The sequence below is a fragment of the Vanellus vanellus genome, assembly GCF_965231255.1.
Source record: "Vanellus vanellus genome assembly, chromosome: 6".
Lineage (NCBI taxonomy): Eukaryota > Metazoa > Chordata > Aves > Charadriiformes > Charadriidae > Vanellus > Vanellus vanellus.
Window position 1 is genome coordinate 37,821,062 of NC_138911.1, and position 17,440 is coordinate 37,838,501.

General features: G+C 40.6%; 1 protein-coding gene across 3 annotated transcripts in view; it reads right to left on the minus strand.

Moving 5' to 3' along the window:
- The window catches only part of CDIN1 (CDAN1 interacting nuclease 1), a 126,043-nt gene extending 113,376 nt beyond the window's left edge, over window positions 1–12,667 (minus strand). For all 3 annotated transcript variants that reach the window (XM_082485510.1, XM_082485508.1, XM_082485509.1), the window contains exon 1: window positions 12,540–12,667. In XM_082485510.1, coding sequence (XP_082341636.1) covers window positions 12,540–12,640 — 101 coding nt within the window. In that variant the 5' untranslated portion in view covers window positions 12,641–12,667. The remainder of the gene's footprint in view (window positions 1–12,539) is intronic.
- Window positions 12,668–17,440: the final 4,773 nt, after the last annotated feature.

Consider the following 17,440-nt stretch of genomic DNA (forward strand, 5'->3'; position numbering starts at 1 on the left):
TTGCAATGAGGTCGTTAAACACTGTATTTGGAAAGGAACTTGCTTGGCCTATTGGAATACCTGCCAACTGGTCAAACCAAATCTTCCCTTTTAAGCTCTGTAAGAACCAGAAATCTAGCTTATGAGTTATTTTTATCTTTTTACATTTTGTGTACACAAGATAATGCGCTTGTCTAGAAAGACACATTGCTCAGCTGTGTTGATAACTGAAGGACAGCTGCATTGACAACATAAATTTTATATTAATACTGGAAATGGCTACGTTCAGTAGCCTCTTCATTTGTAGGAACCCACACTCACTCTCTGGCTATTAGTTATCATACTTTGCACCAGTTGTAGCCTCATAGTACTCATCTGCATTCCACAGAAATGCAATAAAGAACTGGACATTACCAGTATCAAGAGCGGACTTGTAAGAAGTTCTGCCATCTCCTAACCAACAACAAATGGAAAGAGAGATACATGGTGTCCGTACTGCTGTTCTGGGTCCTCAATAACTACGAGGAACTCCGAAAGACCTTTTTATATTAATTCAGTCATAGAAGTGAGTATTACCTCTATTTTGGTCATAGTTTTAATGTTGTCTTTGAAATGGTTTCAGACAGGCTGCATTACACAAGAGACTACCTTTGCTATCACATGGGTCTTACTTGAATAAATATTTGACAACATTCTGTATTCTGTGGAAGAATAATGTGTGCTATCTTAGGACATTTTTATTCAGTGTTGAAGCTTCTGGAGGTATCTGGGGATCAATACTACCAAATGCTTCCAAGACCTTGCAGGCCTAGATACAGACATGCAGATAGAGGACATTCACACAAACAATAAAGTCCTCTTCAGCACCACACTGTGACCTGAAGCCATTTTGCCAGTTTGGGGACAGCAACACTTGCTTAAATATCCTATTCAGACGAGAAGGATAAAATAAACCAGGGAACTGAAGTTCAAGAATTCTCCAGCAAAAAGCAATGAGACTGTCACTATCAATCAGGCTGCTGGATATCCTGGAGTGTGCACTGGAAGGGATAGTGTATCCCATTCACATCACTACCTCATTCAAAACACTATGGACACTAGAATTAAAAAAAAAAAATGTACGAAAAGAAACTGTAAGTTAGATAAAAACACTAGAGTCGCTGACAAAACAGAAGTTTTCAATGTAAGGGGTTCACAAACCAAAATGTTTTTCCCACAACAGGCACAGATTCCTGTTTGGCAAATTTAAGCCTGCTGACAAGAAGTTCATTTACTTTGAATTCTTCATTTGAAGTCCACGGACAACAAGGACTCCATGAAATACAAGTTGAAAACTAATGATAGAGCGTGAAATCTTAGCATGCCAATGGGAGTTTGAAATCTACTTGTATGGTACCAATTAGTCAAACAAACAAATGAACAAGGCTTTTAACCATCACTGGGTCTGAAGAAAACAGAGCAGTATTTTTCCACTCCTTTTCCAATGCTGTTGGTTTTTTTGGTAACAATACTTTATTAAGCTTGTCTTAGAAGACAATTTTGGTAGGATCAGTTACTGCATTCCATATTCTTACAGAAATTAATCCTTACCATTCTTTCACTCAGTCTGAAGTATAATACAAGCTTCTGAGACTTTCACATTGCAAAGAGATATAGTATTTTCACCAGGAACTTAAAGGAATAAACAATTAAAAAATGACTCTCATAGAAGCATATATGTTATTTTATTAAGTGATGTGATAAGCTTAGGGGCATATATCAGGACCAAAATGGTTGTAGTCATTAATTTAAGTAATAAATCATAGGTCCTGCCAACAATGACAGCAAACAGATGCTAACAAGAAAATGTATTATTTAATATTGTCATGTGTTATAAAAATGTAAGTGTTTAGGACATGTCTTAAATTTTTATAATAATATGCATTTAATACATTACTGTTTTGACACATACAAGAATCAAATTTATAGGTCTCATTCGGCACTTGCTTTCTCTTCTGTGAACACAGAATGGATTCCTGAGGGAAAAAAAGCTCAAGAAGTAAATGTTTCAAATAGATGTTTGCAACAAAATCGAGCTGTTTGTCTTACTGTCCTGAAGTAAATATCATAAGCACTGAATCTCGTTAGAAAATGAAACCCAACATATTTGCCTTCATGCAAACAGTAGTTTTCCCTGAAAGTTCCCAGGAAATTCAAACTATGAAGTTAATCTGTATGTATGGACAGCAAAAGATCTTCTCATTTGCTACTAAGTTAAAAAAATAATTGCATACAATCCTTACAAAACAGAATGTCAGTATTGAATAATTCCCAATAAACCTGATAAGTTTTAAAAATAGCAGAAGCTTTATTTTCCATTGTGTCTTATTATTTGTTTCCTACATCAGTTTAAATAATACCATGGAACGCTACAATGATTTTCACCAACTGCATCCCTCACAAGAACGCCAAAACCACAACAAAATCTATGTTAGTTATTAAAAACATGACCTATTCCATTCCTTCCATTCATAGCCACTGTGTTCTCGGGACTCTGAAAGCTGGAATAGAAGGATGATCTGATTCGAGTACTGATATCTGAAAGCGCAGGAAATGCAATTATGCCTTTTGGCAAGCTCAGCCACACTAAACTGTGCATACACCTTTTCCCGCACTGCATCTCTGCTGCTGTACAGCCTGCTGCATAAGGTCCCTCTGCAGGAGGGTCAATTGTTTCTAAGAAGATTGCTGCTTTTTCCAAACATTTTTGTTTTGCTTTAAGGAAACTGTTTGCATAGTAACACTTCTGTTTACATTCTCTTTCACTTTCATTTTCAATCAACTCCTCCAGGTATCAGCACAGTTCCTTTCTCGGAAGTGCTTCGCTCAATGCTTTAAAACACTTGAGGAAGCAGTGATCAGAGTATGGAAACTAAATTTTCTTCATTAAATCTACTGAAGCAGATATTAAAAATGCATTTAATATACTGGGGATGGCTGGTGGGCATCACTGACTGTGACAGGCCAGTTACTGATGAGCTGCTGTCAGACGGCCTTCTCAGCAGGGATCTGTGTCTAAGGCTGCTGAAGGACAGCAATATCTTCCCTTGTGTGTAAGCTCTATTCATCTCCCAAGTATTTACTAAATCACAGACCTCTGCACACAAACCCAGCGTTTCAGCGCATGCTAACAAATGATGGATGGCCTAGTCAATTCGTTATGTCCTGAAAGCGTGATTTCCTGCCATTCCAATCATCAAACCTCTAGAGCCTTCAGAGCTGATCAGTCCTGGAGAATATATTTTGCAGGCTCTATTAAAGGAGTAGAGGTTCTTTCCATTAGTCTCCAACTTTTTTTTTTTTCCTGGCTGATTTAAAGAGAACTCCCTCCTTCCCCCTCCTTCCAACAGCACCACCGCTACCACTCTTATCTGTGTAAAGTATTCAGGGCATGTACTGTTAGCATGTTAGTAAAATAGCACTCCTAGAACACCAGCCAGTTAAAAAGACAGATTTTGTTTGCGACTACTATAAAACACGACAATCTTTTATTTAAATTCATCTATACGTCTTTATTATGTAACCTAGACAACCCCCAAAACATTTTGTAACTTAGCTTCTTTGATCAAATACCTTTTACAGCAAGGGAGTGCTCAAAAGGACCCGTTTTCTTTGTATTTGCCTAGTGAAACATATCGGAGCTCTCTTAATTGTGTTCCTCCTAAAAGCATAAGCCACTTAGGAATAAAGTTCCGATGTTCCGAAGACAGGTTAGCTGTCAAAGAAATAAAGCTTCTAGATTTCACCCTTTTCATAGCAAGGCAATATACTTGACAGTCTTTCTTCTACATGCTAGAAGAGAAATTTTATTTAGCTTACCTATTCAATGATCTATAGGAGCAGAATATACGTACCTCACACTTCTTATTCTGAAACACTGAGCTTCAAACGAATTAGTCTACAGCTGCTGAAGTTAGCTGTCTACTGTGCAGCACAGTTTTTGAAGGCAGTCTAACAGATATGAGTAAACTTTTGGTAAATAAGCATTTGGTTACTCTGAAATGCAAAGACCTTGGATTTCTTTGCTTGCTAGGTGTGATCCAGCCATAGCCAGCACAAACCAATCCACATTGCCCTACCGTTCACCTCAACCTTGACCTGGAGATTAAACTCACTTTTATTGCACACAAAGGTCATCTGTGTTAGGTCAAAATTCAAAGTCCCTTGTCAGCTAAGGTTGATATATTCCAACCTTTCCTACTCTAATGCATCAAATTTTTCATGGTGAGGTCATATTCAGCAGACAGTGTATTCAGCAATTTATCGTGCCATTGTAATATAGCCCAGAATATGATTGTCCAAAAAACAATGCATGAATAAAATATTTTCAGCTCTGATGTAGCAAAACCTCTCTGCTCATAAAACTCTAGGCTAGACTCATTTGCAAGCTTCAGAAGAATGATACAGTATGGAACAGTTTCTGAAATACAATTAAGAATTATCGTGTTTATCATCATTGTCCTTAAGTACAAGCAACATGAATATAATGGTATCCTAAAAACCACAAGTCAATTAAAATGCACATATGGTCAGTGTTAAAACTTCCACTTCATCCTCCCTTAACAACCACCATAATCTGGTCCTTAAATCTACAGACATCTGTTGGACTGTCTGATGACACCAAGCTTGCTTTAGAATGAAACACTTAGAAAAAACAGTGCTACAGGACTTATATTCTTATCCTCCTGGTGATTATCACAACCATGGAATTTGTGAAGTGGCAAAAAGTACAACCAAATTAAACTTCATGAAGCAACACAGCAATGTACACCAAGAAACTCACCCGCTTTGACATACAAAAGGATTTTCTTTCTCGTTCTTTCTCTCTTTCTTCCTCATCTTCTTTCCCTTTCCCTTCCTTTTTTTCTTCCCTTTCTCTTTACCTGTTTTATTTTCCCTTTTTCTTTTCCTTTTCTCTTTTTTCTCCCTTTTTATTTTTTCTCCCTTTTTTCATCTTGCATTTTCTCTTTTCCCTCTTGTCTATATTTTCCTTTTTTTGTCTTCTTATATTTTCTGTCCTTTTTTCTTTATCTTTTTTCTCTTTCTTTCTTTTCTTCTGTATTAAACAAGAGCACCTAACACACAGCTACGACAAGCTCAGAATGCATTTTCAAATTATAGGGAACTAATTTCCACGTCTGCTCTAAGAGGCCCCCTCCAATCATTGTATTTTACCATCAAATCTTCAAAGGATATAGGATTGGCTTTAAGTGGTTTGTATAAATTCCTCAAGGCCAAAAAAGCTTTCCCTTTACTCAGCCAAAATGAATTTCACAAGTATAAGTCCTGTTCTGTGTGCTGTTTTTTTTAATAGAATGAATTGTCCTCCCATATGGCAGCACTTCCCGTATTGGAAGGGGGAAAGGTTAAGAGAGAAGGAAGAGTCTTATCAGGACCCAAGAATTCAGGAAGTACAACCTTAATTTTGGTTGCATATTTCAAGCAAAATTTCAAGACTACCCTTTAAAGTAACTCTGCATTTTGCTAGGATGGACAACATATGTGGGAACGCTTGTAAGGAAGAGGATGATTACACTTATAAATTTGTAACAGAAAACTACAATGGACTTCCCTCAAAATTAACTTTCATGTTGACATATGCTTATACATGTCATCTACTTTTTAGCTAATAGACAACATGCAAACAACTCCAAAAAACCCTTTTCCATTTCTTTCCAAACAAATCTGGAAGGCATTCAAGTCCTGAAGACCTAGAATTTACACATGGTAATATCAGACTTTTCTGTCTGTTGATACCGGAAAGCCCCAAAACTGAGCAAAACTGTATTTTCTATTCTACTCTGAAAGCTTCCACTGCTATCAATAGCTATTTTTTAAATAAGTATCTTACATTTAATCTAATGAATAATGGAGGAGACAAAGTTCTTCTGAGTTATATGCTGATTTAGTTAATTTCTGTCACGCAATACCTTGTATTACAGGGGAGGATTAGTATCCTTCCTATTCAGGGTCATAGCATAAGCAAACAGGTTTTTTAGCAAGACATACCAAATCCAACCAGTTACAAGTTCTCTAAGGCTTGTTCACTGGCATGTAAGAGAAAAAGAGAAAATGTGTACCGCCCTCTGGTTTAGCCTGTCAAAGCTGTAGTATCTTACAGGGAATTTCCTACCAAGGGTTCAAATAGCGAGAACATCTTTCCAGAGGGAACAATATCAGTTCAGAGCTCACATAATTACTTTGTATGGGAATTTTTTATTTAATTTTAGGAGTATTTTTAATATGCTACATTTTTTTTGTTGGTAATTTCTACGAACTTGTATATTGTTAATTTTGAAATAATGAGCCAAGACCACTTTCTTTTCTCTCATGAGCTGGCCTACTGACATGTGGTTTATATAAGCAGAGCACGAATTTATTTCATTGTTAAGTAATGTGAATACAGAAAAGCAGAGGGAGCTGAAAAAGTGCCTTTATACTTTCTTGTTTTGTAAAAGAAATAGCCTTCTAGCACTCATAGGCACAAAGGTGCCACAAAATCTCTAAATGAGATTTGCTAGATCAGTGTTTGCAGAGTAAAGAAAAACAGCCTAGTTCCTCTGCTTTCCAAAAGAATTAACCAACTATTCAGAAGATCAGGGAGAGCAGGAGAATTTACAAGAGTTATGTCAGTTTTGCTATGAGGAGAGCCTTTCTAGGCAGATGAGACTGCAACTGAAGTGTCACACACCAGTGGGCTGTCTGCTTATAGATAAGATTTCCCTGTCTAATATACCTGTGCTTGAGTCCTGAGCCCAGAGCTCTGAAAGCCATGTAGACAGGTAGCTGCCCTCTGCTCTTAAGCTTCACTGCCTGTCCTCCTTCCTGGGTAACAGCAGCTCCAAGGACCACTGGAGCAGAGGACAGAGAATTCTCCTTCCACCTTGACTTGATCTCAAGGCTCCATTAGGAGCAGGTACCAGAACACAGAAATAAAAAGAAAGAAAGAAAGAAAAAAAAAAAAAAGTAAAAAAAGAGGGAGTTCAGTTCTACCTTCCTGTTTCCCCCCACAACCATCTTGGGCTTATCAGTACTGCTTGATAATCTAAGCAACAGCACAAAGGTGGAATGAAATTATTCATGAAAACGCAATATATTCCCTTGTAAATAAAATTGGCTGGAAGAGGAAAATCAGAGGCCTATCTGCCCCCAACTCTAAAAACCAAAAAGAGAGACAACAATGACACTGGAAAAGCGGAAGAAAAAAAGTTAACTCAGTCTTAAGCAGCTGGTAAAAGAAATAATATTGATGCCATACAGTTAAACTTCTTTAGGGCCTTTGTTTCAGTATGAACCATCACTGAGAAAGTGGTAAAAATGAGCAAATAATAAACAGATTATATTTTCCAATTTACATCGTGAGACATTACCATGCGGATACATTTTGGTTTTTTAAATGAAAAATCTTGTTGGGATGCTTTCCAGGCCTGGTGTCATTTAATAAAGCTATCAGTAATTTGGAGAAATAGCAACATAATTACTGAAAATGTGTGTAAAACCTGAAATTATATTAAGTAATGAAGAAAACAGGTCATGAATGTAGAGGAACGTGCCTCGCTTGATATGCTCTGGGAACAAAGACTGTGAGCATTCTAACAATCACACAGGAAGTTACAGATGTTAAAACCAAAATATTCATATGCAAATATCAACTATATCAATATGTACCTGTGCATCAGGTTTTTCTCTTGCTTATTGGAAAAAAATGGAAGGAGGAAAAAAAAAGGTCTTGTCTCACATTTATGCCATCTTCCCTTGCCCTTCTGCTGTAAGAAAAACTTTTCCTGATCACTAGGAAGGAAGCTTTCCCAGAAGGGACAGAAACAGGACAGTGCTTCTCTAAATAGATACACGGAAGAAAAGTGAAGACTTGCACAGAGCAGCTGCTATAAATTCTAATACTTTGAAATCATAGCACTTTGAAAATCTCTATAAACAGTTTGCACTCAGGCTCAAAAAAGAATGCTTCTTTTACAGGAATAAAAGTGAGGGTACTGGAAGGGAAGTTGGGCTAGAGGTATTAAGTTTGCTTAACAACTTTAAGTAAGGAAGAGAAACAACACAGACTGCACTAATTGTGCTATGGAAGAATACAGCACATGAAATACATTTTGCAATAGTTCAATGCAAGAACCTGAAAAGCATGGGGTTTGGAATCTCTAAAAGATGCAAGGCTACTGCACCAACTTGCACTGTCAGAAAGTTTCTGGAATCCCCAATTCAAGCACAACATAGTGTAAGAAACTCAGAGACTCAGAACAGAAACAAACCAGGAAAAACTCTGCAGAAGAAATAAACAAGATAGATAGTACCATAATGCATTGGGTCAGCACACCTTACAGCCTTAGAAAGCTTGGTAGAGACCAGGGGAAGATTCAATCAAGAAAGCTGCAATATTCAATCAGAACTGGATATGAAGAAAAGCAGCAAAATATGTACAAGGTATAGATTTGAGAAGGGCCCAGTCATCTGTCAATCATGTTCTATTGGTAAGAAGCTTCAGGAAAAGTTTCTGAAAAGAAACTATGTATTCTGCCATATACAGAAGAACTGAGATTCTCTCCCCCCCCCCCCCCCCCCCGGGAAATAGCTAAACTGAAGTACTAGAGTATCAGCTTGGGTATGAATCAAACCCTTAGAAGCTGGACTTTTCTGGACAAGTTAAGATAGTCTTTAAATACAGTTAAAATTTAACAGTCTAACCTACATCTTGTCACCATAAATAGGTAATGCTAAGGTGATTATTATGGAGAAGATTCTACTTGTAGGCAGTTCTAACTACTATTTAAGAAAGAAAAAAGCACTGAAAATAAAGAGATTGTAACTTTCTCAGAGCATTTCCTGCAATACCCTACATTTCCTAAAACTAACCCCAGAACAGGTTAACCAATTTAGACATTAGATCTCATAGAGAAGAACAGTATCACAGAAGAGCATGAGCCCAGGGCTAAAGAGAAAGTAGCAGAATAAAATACAGAAGTTACAAAGAAAAACACAAATTATTAGCAAGTACATAAATTCAGGCAAGAAACAAAGCAGAAAAGGTGGTACACTTCAGAAGAGCACAACACGGAACATATAGAATTATCAGTCCAGTGGTGTATATGTGAAGAAGCTCAAAGGAACTATATATCAGTGACCCAATACTGGCAGAGATTTATCAAGCTTAGTGCTCAAAATTAGATTTCGATAATCCTCAGGTCATCCAAAAATACTGCTGTTAAACATGAACACATCAGAAAACAAGTGCTAAGCATGTAACAAGTACCTTAAGAACAAAAATATAATTAAATAAATTGGTAATTGCCAGGCATGGAATACAAAGTGCACTATCAGAAAAAGAACAGCAATTTGATTCCCAAGTTTCCATTTTTGCAAAATAACTAGATTTTAAGCAAAGTAGACTAAATCCTTGTTGTCTGTAATAATATAAGGTTGTAAAAAAATAAAAGTCTCAACGCTTGTATAAAGATACTTATAAAGAATATTAGAATTTTGACTACTTGACATTAATAAATCACATGGTAACACCCTTTTGAAGCAGTAATCTCAGCTGCTGAAGTAGTTCAATAATAGTAAAGAACAAACTACCCTGTTAAAAAATTGTTTAGATTCATAGGTCATGTTGGCAGCCACCATATAGCATACCTATACACACTAAATTGCGGCAATAGTTTTATGGAAATTACAAATTACTATTAGGGAGAAATTGCAGAACAAGAGCGGCCCATAACAAAGTGTGAAAGATACTTTATACAAATAAGGAGCACAAACTGTGAGTCTTCAAGAAACACAACAAACAAGGGAAGAAGCCATAGATAAAACAGTATTAGAAAAAAAACCTGAGCAGATTAATACAGAAATCCAAAGACTCTCAAGATCTACAAGGCAGAAGGAACCAGAAATACTTGAAAACTGTCAATTTATGTATTGTATTACCAGTGGAATACTGATCCTTCCCAAGGAAAGACTGAAATTGCAAGGTGAAAGCAGCTATTATGGATGTTAGTACTTTGCCGTTTGAATCAGCAACTGTTACCATACAATAATGACAAACTGGTTAGGGACACCTTCATCGCATTGCAAGTGCCATGGCAGATTCTGAAATGTTTTCTTAAAAAGACTGAATTAGAAAGTAGGGGTGTGTGTGTGGGGGGTTGTTTGTTTGATTTTGGTTTTCATAAAGAAAAAAAGCACCCAAAAAGACAAATCAGACCCTTCTCATTCTAGAAGGGAATGACACAGGTTCAATCTAGAATCGTGTAATCTAATACGAAACTTATTCCCCAGTTATAAAACACATCACCAAAAAAGCCTCCCCTTTAGCACTTAAGATGGCACACAAGTTTCCAAATCTCTGCAGCTGGCCTCTTTTACCAGATAACAGTTACAGAAACTTCCTGTTTTCCAAGTTAACGTGTATCTATTTCAATACATCCCCCTTGCTGCTAAGGCAAGCAGTGACCTTGGAACGCAGTTGTTGGGGTTTTTTTAACTGCATCTCAAAATCATTAGCCCAACATATTTTGCCACTCCAAACGTTTTCTCTGAGGGTCTTCTGCATCTGCTCTGCTATGCAAAATAAACAAAAAGATGACAAAGAAACATCACTTGCTGAGCCCTTCACAGAAAGGAGACTTGCAGACCCCCTCAGAATCTACTTAAGGCGGACTTTTTTTAAAAAAGATATCAATTCATTCATCATTCAAATTGATTTTAGCCTCCTCCCAGGATGGACAAACAAAATGCAGGAGAGGCCTACAAGCAGAATTCAGAAGAGGACATTCTCATCTCATAATGGGGATAACAAGATAACAGTATGTTAAACCATCAAATCATGGAAGCAACTACTACAGCTAATCTCTGCTTTTCAGGGTTTGCTACACCTGAGCCAGTCGCTTTAGAAAAAAATGTTATTTTTTCCTTATATAACTCTACATTATTACTAGTATGTAGTTTTTCAGGAGTCGTCAAGTTCTGAAACTGAGGAGTCAATGGCTCTTTTGCAGCACCAAAGGAGATTTTACTTCCCAGTCCACTATCAGCAGAAAGGCCCCGTAGTTTTCTGACAAACTTACTTTCCCTATACACTCACGTGCCTATGGATTTGTCTTGGAAGCAGGTTCCTACACATAGTGACTGACCTGGTAAACCAACCCAAATACTAACCTTCTTTCAAGACAGCTTTATAAGGAAACTAGAAAAAGAGATGTACATGTGTGTGCGTGCATGCACGCATATGTACACAGAATCACTAATTTCATTAGCACCAAAGTGATAAAGCCAAGTCTAAGCTCCTTAGACATATGCTGTCACAGTAAGTGGTTTCCCAGGTTGCAGAAGTACTGTGCAAGGTGAGCTGGGTTCCTAACAGTGCAACTCACTGAACCAACCTTCTTCTCTGTAACAGAGCTATTCCCTCAGCTTGATTTTTAACTACATTACACACTTTCCTCAAAAGCAAAAGATTTCACTGGACAGTTTAAAAGCTTAAGTTAATGTTGGCTCCACATCCACTTACTGTAAGTTACACGCAGCTTCAGACAGTTTCCTCAGCCATGCTTGTGGTAAGACTAGCAAGACTCTCTCAGGAAGCATGGGAACAATTTTCTGGTTTACTTATTTCTCCCTCACCAAATCAAGCACAGAACTCAAAAACCTGCAGTTTTCTGGTCCATTTTAGACACAGCACCTTTCCCCATAGAATCCGCTTTGGTTTCCTGTCCAATTCAGCACTAGTAATCCTTCCCCCAAACCTGAAAAAAAAGAGAAAAACCTTGCAATGTGTCCTTTACAACTGTTCTTGCTGGTAGTAAGCAAATTTTGGCGATGAAGATCAGTGCACGGAGCACATACTGTCATGTACACCTTTCCATGCTAGCCTACGGTCATTTGCAAATGTCTTTGACAATTCTAAACACAGGTCAGGCGAGGAAGCAGATCAATGCTTGCATACAAGTGGATGGTCCCTTTCCCAACCTCCAAGTGGAGAACAGCAGCAAGTGAAGAGTTATGGGTCCGGAAAGCCCCATGTCACTCAGCCATGGGGGCAGTGGTAGCACAGGTCGGGATCCACCCTTGGTCTTGGCCACAGAAGGACGGGCAGAGCCTTAAGGCTTCATTCACATAAGGAGATCTACGTGGTGTTTAAGAGCCTCACGAAGGGACCTGACAGCTTTCATGTGGACGTGTGGCGGGGCGCGGGGGGGAATGCGCTCTTCACTTTGTGCCAACCTCTCAGGCCACTGACAGCGAGAAGCCCCCTCCACCCGGCAGTGGCGGCTTCAGCGAGCTGCCGGTGGCCGTCGATGGCCGTGTGCGTGTCCAAGTGATTTTTGTACCGTGTGGGGCCTGGAACTGGCGGGGGAGGGGGGGGGGGGCACCGGCTGGAGCCGGCGGAGCGGCCCCCGGTGGCCCCTCAACTCCCTCACCAGCCCGCAGCGAGCTCGCAGGCCGCCGCCCGGGGCCCGAGCCGCCCGCCCCGCGCCGGGCAGCGGCCCCGGAGGGCGGGAAGCACTTACCTAGGGAACTTCTCCTTCAGCTTCCTCAGGCTCTGCCGGGTGGGCTGCACGTGCCCCAGGAACTGGGCTATCTCATCGTACTGGGCTTTGGTCAGCTTCATGCCTCGCACCGCCGGGCCTACGCGGCGCCGGCGGCGGCAGGGGGCGAAGGCAGCGGGGCTGCGCCGCTCCGGGCCCCGGCACCGCGGCGAGAGGCAGAAGGCCAGTGATGGGGGGAAGTGCGGGAGGGGGGGGGGTGGGGGGGGAAGTGGCGGCAACCCCGGGGCGCCCTTTGCTACAAGCCCGGTACCGGGGCAGTCAGGGGCGGCCGCGGCTTCCCGCAGCTCCGCCCCGCGGCCCGGCCGGGGCGGTGCGGAGTGGAGGGGGAGGCGGGGAGAGCCGCCATCCCGCGCCGCTCGGCTCTGCGCAGCCGCTCAGGCGGGAGGGGAGAGCACGGCGCCGGGCCGCCGCCGCGGTGCGCAGGGAAATGGCGCTCGCTCGGGGGGCACCGCCAACCCCGTGACCCTCGGGCTTCGGGCAGAGGCGGTCCCTTGCCTGGCCTGGGGGTGAAGGAGGGCGCTGGCCGCCTCACGGCTGAGGAGGTGCCCGCTTTTGCGCCCTACGAGCCGCCTTTTGCTTTCCCGCCCGGGAGGGCGGAAGGAGGTAGCGGGGCGGGGGCGGCGCAGGGCACCTCTGGTGCACCCTCGGCTCCCCGCCACCGCCGGCCCCGCTGGCCCCCGGGCTGAGGAGAGCCTTGGGCGGCCTGGGTGTGTCGGCCCTCCACGGCAGCACCTGCCCCCCCGCCGCTGAATGACGGCCTTAAAAGTGTAATTTTCAAGGCCTTTTCCAAAAGTGGCTTTGAAACGAGTTGTTTCTTCCCCATTAAAGAAAAAATTAAAGGCTGCAGCGGTGGGGTTGGGGCTGCGGGTCCTGACAGGGCCTGAGCGGTCCCAGGCTGTGGCCTTGCACAGGAGTGGCTGCCGCTACATTGTAGAATAATACCATCCAAGTTTGTGCCTGGATTTACGTCAAAGTTTGTTAGATCTCAAACTTAAGCAAATGATACGATTAAATATCATTTAAATATCAGTGAGCATGTTGCAAGCCTTAGTCTCTGTGCTGGGCATTTTTAGTAAATCACTGAATAACTTAGAAGATAGGTATGCCCTTTTATATACAACGTATAAAAACTAGAGGTTATGAAGAGAATTAACCATGCATTTGACTGAGAAATAGAAATATTCCCTTTAATTACAGTTTAATCCCATTCATGAACTATATACAGACTACTGGAGTTCTAACCTTGAGGTTTCAGGCACTTAATCCATGAAATTCGCTCTAAATCTTTAAAACTTTTTATTTTTCTAGATTTTAGGTTCTGTTCACTTTTTTTCTCTCTTGAAAGCTTTAGGATCACATTTTAAATGTTTTTCTGCATGTTAGCCAGAAACTTTACAAAGTTTCTTGCAAGAGTACAAGATCTGGAACTTCAAGGAAAAATGAATAGCATGGGTATGTCAGCGGGGTCAGTCATTTACTTGTGAGACTGGTTTCTAATTGATTGACAATGCCCAATGAACCCTCTGTCACTTGATCCTATATGGATTTCAGTGAGTTTTGTTTTGAACCAGGAGCCTTCCTGGGAACAGCTATTTCTGGTACTATGGCTGAAATGTAAATATTTGAAACTCACTAGTTACCTCACAGTAAAAGAAAATACATGCCTTACTTAGAAACCAAAAAATAATACGTGAAATTGAAAAAAGAGCATTCTTTTAAAGGAGAGTATTATTTAATGTAAAGATACTTTATTTTTTTTAGCTCTATCAAGAAGTATCATTAATAGTAAGAGATATGTGTGTTTGGGAGGGAAGGGGGTGTTTCTTTCAATCTGGTATCCACTTTAAAGGCCCATAAGGATATAATTTTCTTGGGCCACAGAAAAGGTCATTTTCCCTAATCTTTCCACAGATGAGAATTATGACTTTTTCTTTTGAAATAGATTAAAAAAAAAAGAGAAAAATAAATGGTCCTTCACTACCACTACTACTGCTCTTTTCATAGAATCATAGAATTGTTGAGGTTGGAAGGGACCTGTAAGATCATCAAGTCCAACCATTAAACTAACCTGACAAAACCACTTCTAAACCACATCACCAAGTACCACATCTACCCTTTTTTTAAACACCTTCAGGGATGGCAAATCCACCACCTCCCTGGGCAGCCTATTTTAATGTTTAATAACCCTTTCAGTGAAATTTTTTTTCCTAATATCGAATCTAAACCTTGCTTGGCATAGCTTGAACCCATATCCTCTCATTCTTTGACTTGTCACTAGGAAGAAGAGGTCAGCCCCCAGCTCTTCTACAACCTCCTTTCTGGTAGTTGCAGAGAGCGATAAGGTCTCCCCTGAACCTCCTCTTCTCCAGGCTGAACAACCGAGTTCCCTCAGTTGTTCCTCATAAGACTTGGGCTCCAGACCTCTCAGCAGCTTCGTTGCCTTTCTCTGGACACGCTCCAACACCTCAATGTCCTACTCGTAGTGAGGGGCCCAAAACTCAACACAGTACTCAAGTGGGGTCTCACCAGTGCCAAGCACAGGGGGATGATCACTTCCCTAGTCCTGCTCACCACACTATTCCTGAGACAGGCCAGGATGCCATTGGCCTTCTTGGCCACCTGGGCACACTGCTGGCTCATATTCAGCTGGCTGTGCACCCCCAGGTCCTTTTCTGCCAGGCAGCTTTCGAGCCATTCTGCCCCAAGCCTGTAGCGCTGCACGAGGTTGTTGCAGGACCCAGTACTTGGCCTTGTTGAACCTCATACCATTGGCCTTGGCCCACTGATCCAGCCTGTCCAGATCCCAATGCAGAGCCATCCTACACTTAAGCAGATCAACACACCCACCTAGCTTAGGGTCATCTGCAAACTTACTGAGGGTGCACTCGATCCCCTCGTCCAGGTCATTGATAAAGATATTAAAGAGAACAGGCCCCGGCACCGAGCCCTGGGGGACACCACGTGTGACCAGACACCAACTGGCTTGAACTCCATTCACCACCACTCTCTGGACATGGCCATCCAGCCAGTTTTTTACCCGGCGAAGAGTACACCTGTCCAGGCCATGAAACAATCTTAAAAAAATCTTAAAAAAAACTCCAACAAACAACATCTTACTGTCTTTGTTGTGGGATAATTTCCAGTGAAAGTGTTTTTTAAAACCGTAATGTTACTATCTATAATTCTATCTCCATTCATTTTGCTTGTTCAGTAGTACGTGTTCTTGATATTTTTTTAATAAATCAAATGACACTTCAGTCTACAAAGCACAGAAGTGAAATAGGTTAGAAGAACCGCAGTATGAAATTATCAGTCTATGGACCAAACTACAAAGATCTAATGTATGTATTATATAGATATAGGATATGTTTTGCAGACTCTCCTACTGGAACAAGGTTTTGTACATTTCAAAATTATTTTTTTAAAAAGTAAATAACCTGCTAGCATAAAGAGAAACTGAAACCAAGAGAAGCTAATATGCTGTCATAAGGAGGTAAAAACCCTCAAAGATGTGAACTGCTGCTTTTCATCGCAAAGAAGCATTTTGCATGGTGAAATGAAAAATGTAGATGAGAAGTTCTGTATGCAAAGTATAAGCCACTCTTTGCCTAAATTAGTTACTACAGAACTATTCCATTGAAATACTCAAAAATCCAATGAGAAAAAAATGAGATGTTCCTAGCAGAAAGAGTTCGTTGCATACTTTTTTTCCCCCAGGAATTGAACTGTCATTCCAGTTTTACTATATGAAAAAAACATTGGACCACGTGTAATTAAGCTGTGGACATCTATATTTTAAGATGATGTAGATGGTGGAAGCTTGCATAAGTTCAATAAGCAACTGGATGAAATACATTAGAAAAAATGCATGAAAAACCTAAATTTACCTTTGGCTCAGAGAGTCTCAGAGCTGCAGATGACTGGATGCTGGGGGAACATTTTCAGGAAGTAGCGGTGTGCTTGCTTTGTTCTGAAATTGTTTCCTTGGTATCTGCCTGTGGCAGCTGCTCTTGATTTTTGCCTTGGGATTGGGTTCCAGTCCATCTATTATATAAACTAAGTTTCCCTCCAAGAAGGACTAAAAAGAAAGAAACTAGGGGAAAACCAAATGACTGGGAATTACAAATGAGGGGGCAAAAAGGAAGAGGACATGTAAGCTATAGGGGGAAGGTGAACACAGGGAGAGAGAGCGAAATACCTGGCAGTGGGCTTCCAGTAATGACCAGCATTCCTTGCAGGTAGCCTTGGCCACAGTTGGTGTGGGACAGTAGGTAATGGACCCTTGGTCTGTTTTTTATTTTGTGTTAGTTGCTGGTTTAACTGTGGTATTAGTAGGTATCTCCCATTACCTTAAGAAGATTGCATAGTGTTATTTACAGCCAAGTTCAGAGTTAAAGTGACATTCATTGTTCTCCACAGAGCTTAAAACCACTGTGTTTTGAGAATAGGTAATTATAGTATGATATTATAAGGAATCAATTCAGCCAAAAAGTGCAATTTTACTTGATTTTTATGACCATACAGCTATCTTTTTACTTTACCATCCCTGTTCTTCATAGACACAATCTCTGGTCCATGTTGCTTTCTGTAAAAAAATTAATGCAAAGACTGCTAGCAGTCATATTTATTTTCCAATCTATTGATTGTAGGCGCTAGTGTTGGGAACTACAGTAAGTCTAGAATCTCATTTGCAACTGATTGGACTGCTTGTTATAATTTTCTAATGTTTGTAATATTCCTACTTCACTGACTTTGGTGCATGTTTCTAAAAGTATTTTTCAGTCTTTTGATATATATTGTGTGATTTTTTTGTTGTGAAATTCAGCTCTTCTTATTTGATGTTTTTGAAGCATAAGAAAAAC